Source organism: Aspergillus stella-maris (genome assembly GCF_047715825.1).
Source record: "Aspergillus stella-maris strain CBS 113639 unplaced genomic scaffold BDV14scaffold_34, whole genome shotgun sequence".
NCBI classification, from domain to species: domain Eukaryota; kingdom Fungi; phylum Ascomycota; class Eurotiomycetes; order Eurotiales; family Aspergillaceae; genus Aspergillus; species Aspergillus stella-maris.
The window spans coordinates 291740-310828 of NW_027396828.1; the positions used below are offsets into that span (position 1 = coordinate 291740).

A 19089-nucleotide genomic window follows, 5' to 3' on the forward strand; every position below is an offset into this window, starting at 1 on the left:
CGAAATTTTCACCTCGCGCGCGCAGGGTAAGATGAAGGGAATTTATACTAGGGTTTTAAGAAGTCGAATCATTCTGGAGGATTCGGCTGTGGCATCTCCATTCTCCAGCCCCCGCCTATCTGTTTGGGGGCGCCGATCTATCAACATGGCTGAGATAGCTCAATCCAGTCAGTATGGACGTCGCGCGGACATGCGAGGGGCTTGGAGCTTAGTGCTTTCTTCAATTGGTCCCAAGTGTTTAGCCCTGGGTTTGACGTCTCGTAACCAAGGCTCGTTCTACAAGGGCCCTGATGTCGTGTACTTCGCGTTCAACCTCACCCAGCGTCTAACTACTCTCCGATCTTCTCACGGGTTCCATCACTTAAACATCTAGCCAAGCTTGAAGATTCTCTAGTAACTACTAGACCAACATCAAATAACTGACTCAGCTCAATTTGATCTCGGATTGTCAAGCTTGTGTTGCCGGCGGCTTTGGTCCCCATCGCCGATCCCTTAGGCATCACTTTTTAGAAACGGAACCAGGGTCCAAAACTAGGTAACTACATTATTTCTGGCGAATAGCAGAAGCTTCCGGACTTGGCTGGGCACGATGCTTGATCTGGGCTTGGGTGGGAACTAAGCATTGATATGGTTACCAGTTAAGGTTGCTGCAAAGGTTGATGCCATCTCAAAAACCTCTATGCAGTAAAGTTAATCTACTCCCCAAAAATACTCCACATCGTTCATATAATGTTCTACGGGGAGGATGGAGTAGTCACGATGCTGCACCGATTCTCTGATTCGAAGTTGGTATCGAATTTATCGGGTTGAAAATCCCCAGCTTTGTCGTCCATTAGGGCTACCGCACGTATATATATATCCGACCTAGAAAGACTTTTCTTAACAGACTCTGAGGCGGTGCTTTGAACATCCTTCTCGAAGCACATTTCGTGTGATTATCTAGTATAGCCACATTTCCAAAGCCATGACTATTTTCAGAGGCGCCCAAAGCCATGATATGACTGTCTGTATACCTCCCTTATAAGAGTCCGCGAAGGCGTCGGCCAGCCTCGGCATGACGTCACCCAGTATCTTCCTCAACGTCCGCCCAAAACGTCGCCTTCTTCGAATTCCTCAAAGCCCACGATACCCCTCAACGCTCTCCATTAAACATCAAAATGGCTTGGTCATTTGCCCTCCCGCAAGCGATCTTTGAGTCGCCGCTGCTCGCAACACTAACCCCCATAGCGACCGGCTCGACGATCGGCTACCTCGTGAATCGTGAGATCAACGCACCCCTTACCATATAAATCAGCTCAGGATCAAACGGATGCTAACTGCAGGCTATGAGTACGAACAGGCCACGGCACAAAACCCAAATACGCAACACTCAAACAACCTCCGTTTTCCCCATCAGCCTGGCTCTTCCCGCCTGTCTGGACGGCTCTGTACGGTTTAACCGGCTACGCGTCATACCACTTTACATCGTCCCTCACAAGTCTTACATTATCAACGTACCCCTCGCGAAGCCAAATGCTCTACACAGCCCAGTTGGTTCTAAATCACCTATGGATGCCTCTCTTCTTCGGACTGCGCAGACCCGCCCTTGCGGCTGTTGATATTGTTGCGCTGGGCGGGACTGTTGGTGCGCTTATGGCGGAGTTGTGGGGGAGTGACAGGGGTGCTTTCTGGATGTTTGCCCCGTATGCGGCCTGGCTTTCTTACGCGACGTATTTGAATTTTGGGGTGGGTTGGTTGAATGGGTGGGTTGTTCCTGGGGAGGATAAGGCTAGGGTTGAGGCGAAGGGGAAGGGGAAGGAGCAGTGAGCTGTTTACCTAGTGAGCAATGGGTCTGAAGCTTACGACGAAGTGCGACTAATTGTCGAATATGTATTTATGTATCTTTTCGTTATCGAGCTGGAAGTGTGGCCGTTGTGGAAATCAGACGGCGTGTTTCATTCCAACCCTTCTGGCCATTCATTGCCGCTCTTACTTGGGCCCTCAAGTACCGCAGACCGCATCTGTTCCCCCCGAGCTTGTCGGCAACGCGTAGTACAAGCCTAGCCACCATGCACAGAGAGTCAAGGCTGTGCGACGCCATCGGTGGGAGCAAGAACGAGTGATGGTGCTTCTCACCGCGCGGTATTTGATGTCGGTGGCTATGTCTGTTCTCCAGTACCCTGAGAGTGCCTGGTCGCCTGATTATAGAGTGCATCCTGGAGATCATCGAGGCGAACCCGTTCCACAAGAAGGGGCTTATGCCACGGCAAGGTCAGAAGCTTGACGGCGCCATTGATCCACGCCTTGTCCAATCAACCTTCCGGGAGAGTTGAATACTCTTGTTAGATGATCTCTTGACCAAATCACCCTTCCAATTGTCAACTCGCTTTGGTAATGAAATATCACCGACTGGTTAGGCGACGGCAGCGAGGTTACTCAACGGTTACAGTCCAGCGGCATGAGGCCAGTGCACCCGCTGACCCTGCATTACTTGCCATTCATCTTGTTCCTGGATCCTTGCATCCCTCCTTTATCCTTCTTAAGCTTCGAATGCCCCTTCATCCCTGCCTGTCGACCCTCCCTCACAGCGACGTGACAATACCGTACGATACGATATCTTGGCTTAATATATCCTTGCCTTCCCATTCGTTGGATTGTTGTCTTGGCACACTACGTACCAATCAACATTCGTACTGATAAGCGATACACAATCCACCGCGTGGCCCGCTCAGCAGGGCCTGCACACTCTCTCAGGGCAGCCGAGAATGCAGGCGTCGCCCAAAGAATGTGCGACCTTGATTTCTTCATGCTTGTTTGCTAGGGCGCATATATCGTGTTTGCTTTTTCTGCGAAGGTGGGCTTTTCTCCGCTTCTTCCCCAGACGACATTCTAGGCAACTGAAGGCAACCACCGCGACCCTATTCGACTTCAGAAGACCGAAGACGTGACAATTGATATGAGGGATGATCGCAGTGGAAGGAACCGTTGTTGCGATTGGTGTGCTTGGATTTCTAGCGACTGTTGTCTTTAGTTATTCGGCTATACGAGTCTTATGGGTTCGGTTTGTGCAGCGCGCTGAGCATGGAGCGATTCGACTAGAGGATGCAGCGGATGCACCTTCCTCTGTGGCAAGGTACGCCGACGATGATGGCGAGGCAACAGGAGATTCAGCTACAAAGTTTGAACGAGCAGGATGGTGGCAAGGCTGGGTGATTGCGGTACTTTCGGTTGTCGGATTCGGAGTCTCTCTGGCGCAGGCAATAGTCGCAACTTGCGCTGGACGTGAAGAGACAAAGCACCTTGTGGTCACATCGTGGGTGCAGGTCGTCGGCTGGGTAAGTGCTCTCATCTGGAGTCCATCGCTTTTTCCTTTTACAAAGCGCGTCACAGGCTCACTACCTCTAGATCATCGCTGCTACTCAGCCGGCGTCAATTCTCACGGAGAATTCCTGTGTCAAGAGATATTACCTTGGAATTGGATCTTTCTGGACCAGTCTGCTTTCTATTCTCACAATAGCATCACAAGCACTCATTCTCTGGAGCTATGGGTTCGAAATAACCATCAATCCCGCATTCACAGCACTTCTCTTGACTCAGGTCGGCCTCGCTGGCATCCGTACTCTCGTGTCTCTCGTACTACCCCGTCGACCAAATGTCTACTTTGAGGGACAGATAGTCGACCAGGAGTTCAGTGTCAGCGCTTACAACCGATTTACCTACGGATGGGCAACGGAACTACTCAGATTCACCGCGCGAAATCAAGGGCTCAGCATTGACGATCTGCCAAAACTTCCGTTCGCAGCACGAGCGGATACCGTTCATGCAGGGTTGGAAGAGCAGCGCGGCCGGAAGCTCTGGGTGGCTTTAGGACGACGGCATGCTCGGGCGCTTATTACCCAGGGGCTCTTGAGCTTGGTGGTCTGTGTAATCGGGTTCGGCCCGCAGGTCGCGCTATACAAGATACTGCAGACTCTTGAAGACCGTTCGAGTCTTTCCAGCGACGGTACTGAGGCATGGCTTTGGGTTGGTGGACTGGGAATACTGCTCGCCCTATCTTCGAGCATTGAGTCGTGGCTCTGGTGGTTGATCTATTCGGATCTCTGGGTCCCAATATACGAGGGTCTCTCAGGATTGGTATTTGCGAAATCGATGCGCAGCAAAGACATTAACTCTCCTAATCGTGCGGCGCATTTAGAAGAGGACTGGAACGACGGGCAACACGAAGATGGAGACGAAGAGGAACAAACCCGCCAGAGTATCATCAATCTCGCCGCTGTGGACGCCAAACGCATTGCGGATTTTGTCACATTTGCGTATCTCATTCCATCCTGTATAATCAGGCTTGTTCTTGCGGCTGGCTTTCTGGCAAGGTTAATAGGTTGGCTGAGTCTGCTGGCTGGAATCGGAGGCGCAATTCTTCTTGCACCATTCAACTCGTGGTTTACAAAACGATATGCGGTCGCCCAGGGCGAGTATATGAAGGCAACGGACAAACGGACGGGGGCTGTTAGCGAGGTCCTTCAGGGCATCCGACAGATCAAATTCGGCGCATTGGAGCAGCAGTGGCAGGACCGTATCAAAGGTAAGAGAGAGGCTGAGCTAAAGCTGTTGTGGAGGACGTCAGTGTACACCACTGGCATGGTTTCAGTATGGATAATGGGGCCGCTTCTCTTGTCTGCGATATCCCTCACAGTCTATGCACTTACGAGAGGAGACCTTTCACCATCTATAGCCTTCACGGCGCTGTCTATCTTTGGATCTCTGGAGTCATCTTTGGCCAGTCTACCGGATCTTTTTTCGAAAGCAATGGAGGCGAATGTGAGCGCGGGTCGCATTGACGATTTTCTGGCTTCAGCGGAGAAGGACTCGAATACCGCAGATGTCGAGAAGGTATGCTTCCACGACGCAACAATCTCATGGCCATCAGAGGCTGAGGAGGGCTGGAATTGCGACCGGTTTATCCTCCGCCATTTGACACTCCAATTCCCCCCGAAGGGACTCAGTCTTGTAGTCGGCAAGACTGGCTCCGGCAAAAGCCTTCTACTCTCCTCCATTCTAGGCGAATGTGATGTCCTTTCTGGTTCAGTGTCTGTTCCGAGAGCACTCCCTGCTTCACAGCGCTTCGACCATTTGGCCCTTCAAGCAGACTGGATCCTCGAAAACACTATTGCTTACGTAGCGCAAAATCCATGGATGGAGAATGCCTCAATTAAGGAAAATATTTTGTTTGGGCTACCATACGACCGCAAGCGATATCGAAAGACACTATTTGCTTCAGGGCTAGAGAAGGATATGACGGTGCTGCCGGACGGCGATTTGACAGACATCGGTGCGAATGGTATCAATCTTAGTGGAGGACAGCGCTGGAGGATCTCATTTGCGCGAGCATTGTATTCTCGCGCTGGTATCCTCATCATGGACGACATTTTCAGTGCGCTGGACGCCGAGACGGGACGCCATGTCTTTGAGCACGCCCTAACTGGAGACCTGGGGCAGGGTCGAACAAGAATATTGGTCACGCATCATGTTGGCCTGTGTCTTCCAAAAACCGACTACTGTGTCCTTCTCGAGAACGGTTTTGTGACACATGCAGGGACTGCCCAAGACCTCAGAGCGACTGGAGAACTGACCGACTTGATGGGCAAGGCTGAACTACGCAGAGAACAGCAACCAACTGTGAACGAAGTTCCCAAGGGCAAGCGTTTCTCAGCCGCCAGCGATGGAAGACGGTCGTCTGTCTTTAGTATGCACACTATCAAAAAGTTCATTCAAGAAGAAACGCGTGAGACTGGTGCCATATCAGCCAAGGTTTATGCAGCCTACTTGAACAAGGGCAATGGCTTGTGGTGGTGGATTCTCGCTTTTATCGCGTATGCAGCTTTTATGGGACTGCTCGTTGGCAGGGTGAGTGTCCAAACTACTTCGTCCATACTCATTACTAATTTTATAGTCCTGGTGGGTGAGCGTATGGACCTCTTCCAGTCATACAGCTGCCACTGTCACCGTAGACCACGACCTGATGTTTTACTTGACAGTCTACGTCGCCATATCCGCTGCTGCCTGCGTAGTTGGAAGCGTTCGCTGTTTAGCCCTCGCGCTTGCCTTTATCCAATCTTCACGACAGCTCTTTGACGACCTCCTGGGCACCGTTCTCCGCGCACCCCTTCGCTGGCTCGACACTGTCCCGCTCGGTCGCATTCTTAATCGATTCACTTCAGATATATACCTCCTCGATTGGCGTCTCGGCCCAGACATCGGCCATCTCGTCTACAAAGTTCTTGAACTGGCGGGCATTTTGGTCGCAGGGGTAACGGTCTCTCCCATCCTGCTCGCCCTCGCCTGTGCCCTCTTGGTCCTCTGTGTCCGGCTTTGCAAAGACTACCTGGCTGGCGTTCGTGAGATCAAGCGCCTTGAAAGCAACGCTAAGAGTCCTGTCTTGGAAAAGTTCGGCTCAAGCCTGACTGGCCTGGCTACAATTCGCGCTTTTGACAAGGTAGACACCTACATCAACGAAATGTACAAACTCATCAACCGCCACGCTCAAGCATCCTGGTACCTATGGCTCTTCAACCGCTGGCTCGGTTTCTGGATGGCGCTTGTGGGCGCCCTTTTCTCAACCCTTACCGCGGCGCTGGTCGTATACATGCCTGGTGTATCAGCGGCACTGGCAGGTTTTGCAATGAGTTTTGCGCTGCAGTATAACTACGCTGTTGCCATGGGACTGCGCTTCTATGCGAACGTTGAGATCGACATGAATGCGACCGAGCGCGTTCTAGAGTACACTAACATCACAACGGAAAACCAAGATGGATACAAACCTCCCGCTGGGTGGCCGACGAGGGGAAGAATCCAGGTTGAGGATCTTGAAGTCGGCTACGCAGATGATCTGCCCGCTGTTTTGAACGGCATCAGCTTCGAGGTCGAGAACAACCAACGAGTTGGTGTCGTCGGCCGCACAGGAGCAGGAAAGTCCTCGCTCACCCTTGCTCTGTTCCGTTTCCTGGAGGCTCGCAGGGGGAGAGTCATAATCGACGGCTTAGACATTTCACAGCTCAAACTTGAAGACCTACGCAGCCGACTCGCTATCATCCCCCAAGACCCCGTACTCTTCTCTGGTACCATTAGGTCAAATTTGGACCCGTTCAACGAGCATAGTGACACTGAGCTGCGCAATGCACTTGAGCGCGTGCATCTGCTGCGCTTCGAGGACACATCTACCCTTGCTTCGGGGGTGCAATCGCCATCTACAGACATTCCAATCCACAGTCCTAGTACAGACAGGACCCTTGACCCCCTCAGCGCCAGCAGAACTGGCACTCTATCTAGCTGTCGATCAAACACTAAACCAACGGGCTTCTTCGCATGCCTCTCCTCGCCTATAACGACCGGTGGACTGAACCTCTCTCACGGCCAGAGACAACTCCTTTGTCTTGCACGCGCCATAATCAGCCATCCTAAAATAATGATTCTAGATGAAGCCACCTCCGCCGTGGACATGGAGACCGACACGCTCATTCAGCAATCTATCCGGGAGGAGTTTGGAAGAGAGGGAAGTGACTCGAGCTTGCTTGTTATCGCGCATCGTTTAAGCACGATTGCGGATTTTGATAAGATCTTGGTCCTTGATGAAGGGAGGGTTGCAGAGTGGGGGTCTCCTAAGGAATTACTTGAAGCAAAGAGGGTGTTTGCGAGCTTGGTCGAAAGAAGTGGTGAGAGGAGTGTTGTTGAGAGTATCATCGTGGGGCATGAGCAGTAACTTTGATCATCACTGTCGATATTGCGAGAAGATCTGACAATACTGCCTCCTAATGGTTTGTTTTAGCGGGAGTTGTTGTTTAATGGGCGGTAATAGTGTTCCATGCTCCCTTTGTCTACAGAATGAAGATTCTTTCTATACCCCAATCCAGCCAACAATGGTCTTTCTCATAGCCTCCCAAAGAAGCTCTTCACCCTAAAAATCGCCAACAACGCAGCCTACAAAGACCCCAAAAACAAAGGTCCTTCAGTCCATTCCCACCTATATCAACCTTCCCCCATGCCCACGAATGTAACCCCAAGCCAATTCGGCACTCGCCCTGCAACACTCATCTTAAATCATGATCAGCTTGCTTCATTCACTACATTCTAGACTACCACCGCACGCAAAGATGTCACGATACATCTCCACCATCACACCACCAGAATATTCGTCCTCCCTCCCAGCCTACGAAAGAGTCCCCATCGTCATGCTCTCCCCCGCGCACGAGACATTCGAAACACCTTACGATGAACTGCTCCGAATAAGTCGGATGTCGATATCTACCCGGACGCAGAGTACATGGGAACGGGATTCAACTATGGGTGGTTCGAGGGAACAGAGCTTGTTAGATGAGGCAGAGCAGACGCAGAAAGGATTTGGATTTGATGGAGTAGAGGTACAGGTTGAGGAGGACGAGGAACCAGGATTTGTTTCGAGGTTTTCCGCGGTTTCGGGGGGGACGTGGAGTACGCGTGCGCATGACCCTGAGCCTGAATATGAGGGGGATCTGGAACGTGAAGAAGCGATTTCGATTGGGCTGTCGCTATCACATCCCAGACCCGGGTATAATGCCCGCCAGCGAGAATCCTATCAAGGTGAGAATGAGGAGCTTTATCAAGAGCCGTCACTTCCCCGGATATCCACGTCTACGCGCGACCCATGGGATACGCATTCGGTCCACGAAGAAGAGACGCACAGCTATCACGACGACCTCCCCAGCAGATCACCCTCACCCTCCCATGAACCATACACTACGCACTCAGCCAACGTCTACAGGGATACCTCGCACGTCCTCATCTCCGAAGTCTCATCAATCCTCGCAGCAAAGGGTATAGGCTGCCTCTTATGGGGCGAGCATCTCCTCCGCACATACGGCTCCTCCATCCACGCACACGACTACAAATTCCTCCTTGAAGACGCAGCAGTGTTACCTGGCTTCTTCGCCCTCCTAGACGCCGGATTTGAAGAATGCCCAGGCTCCTTCGACGACCTCAACCCAAACCTGAATCCAAGCACAACCTCAAACACCGATTCGGACAACGAAAGGGAATCACCTGCATACATCTGCCCCCTAATCCATAAACACAACCTCCTAACGCAAGCCGGCGCATCAATCCACAAAAGCAAATACCACGGTTTCCCAGCGAAACATGTACACTTTCGTATCGACGACAGTGAAGCCGATAGTGAAGCCGATAGTATCGTCATCGGCCTCTACCGCAAATCCCTGCATCTCCCAACACAATTCACAAGTCTTGACCCGCCTGAAATCTGGCCAGGTGAAATGGGCCGAATCGCCAATAACGGGCGCCTAGTCTACGCAAATGAACTCGGCCCACGCCCTACAAAGTCTCACGGGGGGCGCTTCCCCTCCGACCTCGGAAGTGAAGTACTCATGTTAAGTCCCATGTACCTAATTGAAACCCTAATCCTCCTCGGCAACCGCGACTCCCGCACACCGGGCTCGCGCTCCCTCTGGACAAAATGGCTCATGCACCTCCGCGAAACATACCTACTCCATAACTACAATCTCTCCTTATGGGACGATAGGTCTCTCCTCCCTGAAATCCTGCGTCCCGTCTGGGAATCCGCGTCCGACGCAGAGCTGAATCGCGTCGACGAGCCGATTATGAATGTTTGGAGGGATCTGGCGTGGACGTTGGCGGGGGTTGATGTGGATGCCGCGAAGAGGATGGGGCATATGGGGTTTGATTGTACTTTTCAGAGAGTTAGTGGGGAGTGGGTTGAGGAGCGGAGAGCGGATTTTGAGTGGAGGGTTCGGGTTGGGAGGGGGGGTAGGGTAGTTGGGTAGTTGGGGATGTTAGTTATTATCTGGAGAGGGGAGGGAGGAGGTTGGGGGTATATGGACTGATAGACTAAGATAAATCTCATATGTTCAAAGCATAGAATGGCGAGGTGTATCACTAAGGAAGAGAAATAGGTAAGAGTAGAACGATGATCGTCAATCAAGAAGACAAGAGCAAAAGCACGTCGCTACGCAGAGGAGACGATTAACAGCACCTTGCCAGAGCGCTCCAGTTTCCGACAAACACATGCATGACATCCAACATGGTACCTCACTACTACCTACCTGGATAACACGATGGCTGTTCAAACCCCAATTAGGGCACACCACATGATAGACACTTCCACCAGCCTCCTTTCCCGCCAAGCAGTCATTTAGAACGATACCAGTCCTCATGAGGGAATGAATCATGCGAGCCTGCCCAGTCGTTCTTGCACTATGAAAAAGTCCGTAACAAATTATGTTCAGGCATCAGTGATGAATCAGTGACCAAGCACCCCGCTGATTGGCCAGTCGACCCAAATCTATTTTTGCCTGATGAAACAGTATCAAGAAATGAATAATGATTCATGGTAAGTTGGCCGAGTGGTTAAGGCGGGCGGTTTGGGAAATTTGGCGATGGAAGATCATTTTCATATTATTACTTTTTCTATGAAGGTCCCGCCTGACGAATCGCGCACTTGCCATTTTTTTTTATTTATTGGCTCAAAGGTAATATCACTGGACCCGGACTGTCTCTCTGGTCCTAAAAATTATACTGGGAAGGGAAGAGAGGGGGATTTCGAGTCACTATGGGGGTCTCTGCATGTGTGATAGTCTTAAGTCGGGATACCCGTTCCACACCCGGACAAAACCACCTTTGGCCTGATATCTGTTAGTCAGCTAGAATGCATCCATACACTTATCCTCACAAGTAGTGTATGGCAAAAACGAAAGATATCGCTTAGAGCCGGGCACTATGTTTGCATTAATCTACAGACAGGCGGGGTCAGGCCAATCCAACCCAACCCACCCGGGCCTATTCCCCGGCTGCCTCTTAGAGATATCCATGCCCTGTGGCTTAGAACCTGTAGCCGGACACTTTTTCTCGGCGCTTCAACATCACTTCCAGCTGGCCGCGGGGCTTTCCTTTCGAAGTTAAAGGTCAACATGACTGGGAGGTGCCTAGATATTGCCCAGGGTCTTGGCCGGTGTCTGCGCCACGTTCGTAGTTGCGTTGTGTGCATCACGAGGGTTATAGAGAATGTGGAAGGTCCGTCGTCTTCTTTAAGGCTGAATTTTTCTCTGATCTGCACGGAAGGACCTGGTAGCGGTGAAATATCTACGTCTTCAGTTATGATGTCTACTCAATTTCTGTTGCGGACATTCCTCCTAGGGACCATATCAGCCTGTATGTAAATTGCCCAGGCATCATTTACCTCTCAAGCAAAGCGCTAACAGAAGACACTAGTCACCGCAGCCCAAGACTGCGACATCTCATACGGCAGCACACTCTTCATATCCAGCCCAGATGACCTAACCCAGCGAATCCACGACTGCCGCGAAATAAACGGCAGCATAGTGTTTGAAATGAGCTATAATGGGAACATCGAGCTACCCAACCTCGTCAGCCTCGGCGGCGACTTCTCGGCGAGGTTGACGGCAAATGATTCATTCATTGACTTGCCAAATCTCGAACGGTTAGGCGATGGACTTGATGCTGTTGGATGGAATGTTTCTGTGCCTAAGTTGAATGAGACGTTGGATGTTGAGGTTTCGGCGGGTATAGTTCGTTTAGATTCGTTGGTTAAGGCGCGGAATATTGATATTTCAGGCGATAATTCATCCACGTAAGACCCGAGATAATATTTGCTAGGATTCGATACATTTCGGGGTGGCACTTGCTAATTTCGAGAAACAGGATCCACCTTGGCAGCTTGCAGAACGTCACTCAGAGGCTGCATATAGCTCATTGTACTGACTGCGATACGGAGTCTGAGCCAGAGCACGCAGTACGCCTTGACTTCCCGTCTCTGGAGTTTTCCGGATACATCCATATCGAGGGGCGGATTAGAAGGTACGGGCATACGAGCCAATTGCGTCCTTAGCAAGGATGGCTATGTTGCAGTGCACTAACTCATGTAGTCTTTCCATGCCACAACTCACTACCCTCGGGCCACCGTATGATCCTGATACTTATATGTGGGCGCTTGGTGATGAGAACTATTCCGCCGGCCTGCTTTTGGACTTGCATGAGTCCCCAGAGACATTTGTTTTGGGTTTGCCTAGGCTTAGCTATGTTGATACGCATTTTGAGGTTGGTGGGAGTGTGGCAGGGTATCTAAACATCTTGCATACATCTTGTTTGAGATCCGCGACTAACAGGTGTCCAACGCAGGGTCTCCCTTCCATCCTTAACAGAAACGCGAACAGACATCAATCTGCACGGGGCTATCGAAAGGTTCTGCTCTCCCTTCCCACTTGCCCCCCTTAACATCCGAACTAACCCCTCCAATCATCAAACAGAGCAACCCTAAACCTAACCTCCTTCAACACAATCTCCATCTCCTCCACAACCTCCTTCGACTGCGACACCTTCACCAAAACCCTAGACTCAACATCAACCTATCCCGAAGACTCCTCCAGCATATCCTGTACATCAACAAGAAACAGCGGTCTCAGCACCCGCGCAAAGATCGTCATTGGCGTCGTGGTCCCTGTTATCGTTTTTCTTGTCCTGGGCGAGGTACTCTGGTGCCGGCATCATCGGGCCGCTTCGAAGAGGAGGAAGGCGATGAGGGGGCCGAATGCTGGGAGTGAGATTGAGTTGCCGATGAGGTTTCCGCGGCCTGGTGGTCAGACTGTTGTTAGGGACAGCACGCCGCCTCCGCCTTATGGGAGGAATGATTAGTTTAGGAGTGGTGTATGTGTTATACTTTGAGGTGATTTACGTACCATCTTGTTTTTGAGCCGCAATGCAATATTTACTGCTTTTGTTTTGTAAGTATATTTCGGGTCCTCGGCACAGCATCCAGTGAGTCACCGACATCCCATTCCCGGGCCAGCGCGTGACAGATGGAAGAGGCTCAGCCGCATTCGGGACGGACCGGCTTGGTCTTTACCTATTGTTTAAATAAACAGCTTCAGACACTCACCTAACTTTCTATGAATCCATGAACATAAAAACTCATCATGGCCTCCTTTCTTACATCAAAACCCAAACTCACAGGTGCCATCTCCCTCCTATCCCTAGGCAGTCTGACACTCTACATCACCAAGAAACAACTCGATAAGACTTGTCCAAGGGTACCAATAACTCAACTCCCCACATCAAGCGCAAGTCGCAATCTCATTGAATCCGGGGAACCAAGCAGTGGCCTCGAAAAGCCATGGGGGAGGGACAAATCCGTGCTTCTTTCTTCGTGGCCGGGTGGAGAGGAAGAGGGGAAAACGCGGTGGATGCCCTCGTTTGTGGCGCTCCAGGTTGATGTCCCAATTGCGCAATTAGAGCGATACTACCAGTACGATGAAGACAATGAGGACTGGGAAAAGACAAAAGACGTATACCCCCAGTCCCAAAATTTCATGAGGGCATTCCTGCACGGACGCGCGAAGGGACCAGAGCGGTTTTTTCTTGACAGGGACGTCCCGCCTTTCTCATATGCACCGGGTACACATTTATTTGGGCGGAGGGAGTTTGGGGCGTTTATGCTGGGAGCTTGGAGTTCAACGCGACAAATGCCCTTCATGCGGCCAGATTTACCATCAGGGCCACCTCTGCCACCCTCCGAATTCCCATCTAATGAACAAGCCATATCACGGGCTCAACAAACATCCGAGATCGATGCCGCAGGGACGGTGATATACTGGACGTTCCCTAAGTCCCTTATCAACGCCGTGAATAAAGCAGCGGCCTATTATGCTCCCTGGCGACTGATGGACGGTGGCTTCCAGGAATTCATCGTTGAGAGGGTCTCGGATGAGACGGCGAGAGTTACGTATGTGACGCTCGAGTGCTCGGATCTGTATCCGGATTCTGCGAATATGGGATGTGGAGGGGGTGAGCGTGAAAGGGATTTCAAGAAATTGCCGGGGTGGTTCTATGAGTTTCATGTTTTGTATGCGCAGGTTTTGTTGTGGAGAACTTTGCGGCAGCTCAGAGGGTAATATGTGTCAATTTAGCTACAATATACCAAGAACCGTGAGGATTCTCCCAAATGAAAGAAAAAAGGTGGGCGGGGAGTCGGGGTGGAAGAACAAAATCAGGCTCGGGAGGGTTGCTATCCTTCCAGCTCACCAATTTGATAGTGCCGCAAGAACTCCGCATACCTCGCAATAAAACTCATCAATTTCCTGCGCTAGCAACTTGTTAATAGACTGCATCAACACCTTTCTTCGCGCGGACACCGCTTCCGCAGAATCATGTTCTCCCCATGCGCGCAGCCACCGATGTAATCGGGCCAGAAGCATATCAGCTCGGATCTGGCACTCGCGGTCTGATTGGCGAAGTAAATGAACCGCATACTCTATATACCAAGTCGCCCAAAATGTGTTGCCCTGTCTCAAGCATGATTCGGCAAGAACTTGGGACGCGAATGTAAAGTATTGTGTCTTTGCACTCCAAACGTTTTGTCCGGCCAGCATGGTGAGGTTTGTTTTGTCCCATAGTTGACTAGCCAGGCCAGCGGCAGTCGGAGATATTTCTTGGTTATTGCTATAGTGCACGAAGTATGTGAAGTCATGGAGGATGGATAACGCCGTGTCGGAATCTGGACCGCAGAACTGGTCTGCCATCTCGAGCGCCTTGTCGTAGTACCCCACGATGCCCCCTCGGTTCTCTATGGAGAAGCCCACTGTTTGCAGTAGTAGATCCGCATTGAGAGGACCACAGGATGGCCCCAGCCGATCACATCTTGGAGGCATTGAAGGGCTCGCTGTTGGCCGATACTCAAAGCCCAGTTCAGGTAATAGACATCCATGTTTGCCAATGTATCAAGTAGCTTCACAGCAGGATTTTCCTTTCCCCCTACAGCTTTTAGCTCCACCGAGTCACGAAGGTACGTCATCACCTTGCGAAGTGTATTGTTATTCCCTAGTGATTTGCATATGCCAAGCAGATATCGGGATATTCGCCAAATGCGAACTAGAATCTGTGGATCCGCAGGGTCGATTGTATCTGCCGCCTCCAGAAGAAGACATCTCAATTTGACACTTCCTTCGTATTTGTGCCCTTGTCGAAAAAGTGAGCTTACACCCCAGACCTGATCGCTGAAGCGCTTCCAGCTCCCCCCCTCCCCGGTAGACCCGCTGGGGTCCAACATTTCAACGCGGTCAAAACTCCAGCTTGGATCCTTGAATAGGTAATTTGTAAAGGAATGAACGTTGGCCAGCATTATCTCCAAATGCTCGTAAACGTCGGGGCTTTGAATCCTTGGGGGCTCTCGGGAAGAATGCCAGTGCTTGATTTCCGTCTTCAGGTCTTCAACCAACTGCCCTTTTTCTAGGGCCTTCAACCACGCTTCAGGCCGGAGTCTTTTCTTGCTCGGCAGCCGTGCAGGGCCGTGGGGTGCTCGCATTGCCTTTGCCTCTGCCATCTCTCGTGTATCATTCTTGCTTCTTTTGGTTTCCAGTCCAAATTTGGCGACTGCATCTGATAGTTGGTTTCGTCTTCATATTCTCGCATCTCGTCAGCGTCTAGTAATAACTCTGCTTCTTATACACAGCTTTGGAGAGTCCTTACGTCAGACGCACACCGTAAACCAACTCCAATATTGGTCTCGTATTGGCCTGGGTCTGGCGAAGGTCATGCAACAGCCGTCGCATTGGTTCCTTCACCCTTTCCAACTGCCCCACGGGTTGATCGTGGTCGGAGCTAAAAGGAACTCTTTCATCCGGGATATGTGTTGGCGAAATGGTGGGATAGAGCCGGAAATCACCTTGTCCCGTATCTGTGTGTTGGATAGGCCACGGAAACACAGCTTCGGCATTTGGAATGTCGTCGCTCACTTGATTGTATGCGCAACCGCTAGCTTGCTCCATTTTATCGACTGTAGAAACTTCAGAATGGTCGTACTTTCTTCTCGGGCCTCAGGCACTGCTGGATGATAAGCTTGAGCTGGGAAGGTGTGACCGCAAGCCAGCAACGGCCTCGGTCACCCACGTCAGCCTCGAGCTGCACCACATGATTTTGAACGGAGAGTATTTATTGGAGTGTCCAATGCACGTTTGATGCTGGCTGAAATAAAATCTGCTTGCAGCTGCAGCTAGCAGGGATCTTGCAGGTTGAGGGCCATGTTATTGGACACTGTGTCCAAGGCTGGGTACGAACGCGATTCATCCGTTACTATGAGCCCCCAGCTCTATCAATTGCACACTTTCGATTACATGATGTGGCCACAGCACATGAGCAGTTCATCAGACATAAATACCTCGCCAGTCCTCACTGTCTCACTCATGATAATCCTCATTCTTCAATATTCTCCTGACTCTCAAAGCCCCTTAGATTCCCTGTCTTTTCTTCGCCCTTGGCTGGCCAGACCTGTCTGGAGGTTGCTGCAATTGCCATGTCTCTGATATCTCAGGAGAAGCTGGCTGAGGAGTTGCAGGTATCTGCAGAGCTCGTCTTGCAGAGGCTACAAACTTCTTTCAGTACTACAGATACATGGCTGCTACCCGCCCGTGTATTCCCAGAGACCATATCCGCCCTAGCAACATGTGTGGTGTCTGGCAGCGATGAAGAACTACGGACTATCCATTTGCCAATTCAATTACCCGATTCCACAGAAAGGTGCGTACCGTAAACTCAGTCTTATCTTCACATCGTGTCTAATGAATACCCAAGGGAGACGCCGCTCAACACCCTTCTATTCCAGTGCAAAACCATGGGCAAGAATGCGTTCTCTACTTCTGAAGCGGGGATGTTGAGGCTAGCGGCCATGACATCAGACATGCAACCGCGGGTACATCAACCATGTATTGTATGCTCTTGTGATGGATGCTTACATGTTTAGGTCGAGTATATTATGCACCTGGTTTCTCGTCCTCATCGTGAAGTTGCCCTTCGCGCAGAGCTCCAAGCCTTCAAACACCCAATCGAAACATTCCGCCAGACAATCTCTGAGATTGCGGAAAAATTTGGTGAATGGTCTAAGTTTATTACGGACCTCGAGAGGGAAATAAGCAAGTATATGAACATTCCCTCGGGCGGATCTCCTTCGGAAGAAGAGCTCAGAGTCTCTCGCAATGAATTGGAGAAGGCGACAGAAGCCCGTAATAAAGCACAAGGAAGATGGAACGAGCTGCGGGATGAGCTGATCCAGTTCATGAAGAAAGAAGCTCCCGGTGCTGTTTCGAATGATGAGATTTTTGATCGGGTCTCAGAGCTTGTTGCCAAAGGGGAGGATTGTCAGTTTCTCGCAATATATCCCTTTTTCGCATTTTGCTGACCGTCTAGATTGGCCTGGTATAATCCCTGCCTTGAAGATAATCTGGAGAGGACAGAAGCGCAACACTAAGGAATATGACGCCCGAATCAAAAGTCATGTGGAATCAGTTACAAAACTAGTCGGGGAATCGGCAACGATAACCAAACAGGCCATGGACGAAAGGATCCAAACCCTACATGATGAAATAGCCACGGCTAAAGATGACCTAGAAAAGGCAAAGCAAGAGTATTCGGCTTGTTCTGAACGTCTCGTGGCGGTGTCGCACGGCCATTCCCAAATGAACCTTGAGCTATTGGCACGGCCAAAGTTGGACCTCGTGTGTATACACTTCTAGCCTGCCCTCTCACTCCCGCAAAGCTGACCAAGTGCTCCCAGGAAACTCTCAAGCGAGTCCTACAGACTTCAGCGCAGCAGCTCACATTAGTACAGCAACAAATCACGGGCTTGACAACTTGGTTCAAGGACCTATCTATCGTGATTGGAACAACAATCTCAAGCTACGAAGCCTTCCAACGCGGGTCAATGCTTGATATTCCAGAAAGCAGCCAAGAGACCGCCAAATTTAGCAAGTTTGAGAAAAGGGTATCGAGCCTTTTCGTTTCGCCGCTTTTGTTCTGTTATTGAAACACCGACAGCTACTAACTTACCATTCACAGACCCTGCTTCAGAATATAATAAACATTCAAGCTCGATTGTCAGCCATTTCCAGGAGCTCGCGTACGTACGTCACTATATCACGGTGCTACATACAAGATGGTCTCCATTCCATGGAGAGGCTCAGCCGCGCCGACATGGATTCCTTTGAAACCAACCGTCGTGACCTCGTCAAGTGGTGTGACAAGGCGTTTCTAGAGATTGAGAATATAACAGCTAGCGTAAGCGGCTCTCTATTCTTCATGGTACTTGTGCAACTGACGCATCCTCTTACTTTGACTCAGGGCGCCGAGGAAGTCTCGACCGACATGGAAGCCAGCATCAGTGCCATTTGTGATGCCGCTAGGGGTAATCCTCAGTTCTGGGGTGAAGATTGAGGTGGCTTCTGGATTCTCTCCCGTTGATTATCTATATTGCGACTTTGGGTAGTGTAAGGCTACAGTGTTTGATAGCTTGGGTTGATTCAACATTTTTCAGTCCGTTTTGTTTTCTTTACGTTGGATTCAACATCCTTGTTGCACTTTTCATAGTGAATAGCGGTCCAAGACTTAGAGAATATGACCGATGCGTTGATGTATCTTCTGTACTTATAACCAACCTTCCATTAGATTCAAAGCTTGTGGCCCAGTTTCACATACCTACTTCTTGCCCGACATGCATAAGAGTGAGAGAAACGGCCCATATAACGCGGATTTCTTCTTTAAACTCCGGAGACTCATTTATCGTCGCGAATCAAGAGCATCACTACGTTTCCGTTTCAGAATGTTTCTTTCATAGGTTTGAGGCATTCAACTTTTCCTATCGTAAAAGTCAGAATTTTAAGAACGAGCTGAGGGATATGTTAGGAGCACAATGGCGCAGGCGAAAACCAAAAGCAATGACTCGGTGTCTGATTTTCACTGATTTCCTTTGACTCCCTCATTCTATACATGGAATTTCTTGGCTATTGCCTTGGGAACCATAGGATCACAAAGATATCTTTGATACTTTCTAATCTCGAGAAAATGACTAATTAGACGGATATCCATCGACATTCAAACACCAAACTGGCTTTGTAAACGTTTCTTTTATAGTCCCACGTCCCAAGGGCTACTTTGCGCCCATGCAGTAACCTAGACTCAATACTCGCACTCCGCGGAGAAAGGCCAACATCTCGTTAAACCAAGCATCAGCCGCAAAAGCTAAAGACGACCGCAGTTCGTTGAAGG

At 50.4% G+C, this 19089-nt stretch overlaps 7 protein-coding genes across 7 annotated transcripts; 5 read left to right on the forward strand and 2 right to left on the reverse strand.

Moving 5' to 3' along the window:
* The first annotated feature begins 1075 nt into the window (after positions 1-1075).
* On the forward strand, positions 1076-2492 carry BDV14DRAFT_175205 (TspO/MBR family protein). Its single transcript, XM_073769028.1, has 3 exons — positions 1076-1260; positions 1340-1818; positions 1870-2492. Exons 1-2 carry the CDS (start codon positions 1158-1160, stop codon positions 1804-1806), a joined length of 570 nt encoding a protein of 189 aa, XP_073627287.1. The 5' UTR covers positions 1076-1157; the 3' UTR covers positions 1807-1818; positions 1870-2492.
* A 450-nt stretch (positions 2493-2942) lies between these two features.
* Positions 2943-7735, forward strand: BDV14DRAFT_201096 (putative ABC bile acid transporter; the record flags this gene model as incomplete). The annotated part of the gene is made up of 3 exons (XM_073773668.1): positions 2943-3314; positions 3385-5883; positions 5930-7735. 3 exons carry the CDS (start codon positions 2943-2945, stop codon positions 7733-7735), a joined length of 4677 nt encoding a protein of 1558 aa, XP_073627288.1.
* Positions 7736-8126: 391 nt separating this feature from the next.
* Positions 8127-9809, forward strand: BDV14DRAFT_201097 (uncharacterized protein; the record flags this gene model as incomplete). The annotated part of the gene is made up of 1 exon (XM_073773669.1): positions 8127-9809. One exon carries the CDS (start codon positions 8127-8129, stop codon positions 9807-9809), a length of 1683 nt encoding a protein of 560 aa, XP_073627289.1.
* A 2245-nt stretch (positions 9810-12054) lies between these two features.
* BDV14DRAFT_175210 (uncharacterized protein) lies at positions 12055-12746 on the reverse strand. Its single transcript, XM_073769029.1, has one exon. The coding sequence runs from the start codon at positions 12277-12279 to the stop codon at positions 12124-12126; it is 156 nt and encodes a 51-aa protein (XP_073627290.1). The 5' UTR covers positions 12280-12746; the 3' UTR covers positions 12055-12123.
* Positions 12747-12954: 208 nt separating this feature from the next.
* BDV14DRAFT_78504 (uncharacterized protein) lies at positions 12955-14012 on the forward strand. The gene has a single exon (XM_073777524.1). It carries the CDS (start codon positions 12975-12977, stop codon positions 13947-13949), a length of 975 nt encoding a protein of 324 aa, XP_073627291.1. The 5' UTR covers positions 12955-12974; the 3' UTR covers positions 13950-14012.
* Positions 14013-14075: 63 nt separating this feature from the next.
* On the reverse strand, positions 14076-15376 carry BDV14DRAFT_201100 (uncharacterized protein; the record flags this gene model as incomplete). Its single annotated transcript, XM_073773670.1, has 2 exons — positions 14076-14635; positions 14731-15376. 2 exons carry the CDS (start codon positions 15374-15376, stop codon positions 14076-14078), a joined length of 1206 nt encoding a protein of 401 aa, XP_073627292.1.
* A 675-nt stretch (positions 15377-16051) lies between these two features.
* BDV14DRAFT_175215 (uncharacterized protein) lies at positions 16052-18448 on the forward strand. Its single transcript, XM_073769030.1, has 7 exons — positions 16052-16569; positions 16624-16741; positions 16793-17186; positions 17236-17543; positions 17603-17809; positions 17884-18102; positions 18166-18448. Exons 1-7 carry the CDS (start codon positions 16346-16348, stop codon positions 18256-18258), a joined length of 1563 nt encoding a protein of 520 aa, XP_073627293.1. The 5' UTR covers positions 16052-16345; the 3' UTR covers positions 18259-18448.
* Positions 18449-19089: the final 641 nt, after the last annotated feature.

Coding starts and splice junctions, on each gene's coding strand:
- BDV14DRAFT_175205 (XM_073769028.1), top strand. CDS start 1,158: ATGGCTTGGTCATTTGCCCTCCCGCAAGCGATCTTTGAGTCGCCGCTG. Junction 1,261..1,339: donor GATCGGCTACCTCGTGAATC/GTGAGATCAACG, acceptor GAGTACGAACAG/GCCACGGCACAAAACCCAAA.
- BDV14DRAFT_175210 (XM_073769029.1), bottom strand. CDS start 12,279: ATGTTAAGGGGGGCAAGTGGGAAGGGAGAGCAGAACCTTTCGATAGCC.
- BDV14DRAFT_78504 (XM_073777524.1), top strand. CDS start 12,975: ATGGCCTCCTTTCTTACATCAAAACCCAAACTCACAGGTGCCATCTCC.
- BDV14DRAFT_175215 (XM_073769030.1), top strand. CDS start 16,346: ATGTCTCTGATATCTCAGGAGAAGCTGGCTGAGGAGTTGCAGGTATCT. Junction 17,544..17,602: donor CACGGCCAAAGTTGGACCTC/GTGTGTATACAC, acceptor AAGTGCTCCCAG/GAAACTCTCAAGCGAGTCCT. Junction 18,103..18,165: donor TTGAGAATATAACAGCTAGC/GTAAGCGGCTCT, acceptor ACTTTGACTCAG/GGCGCCGAGGAAGTCTCGAC.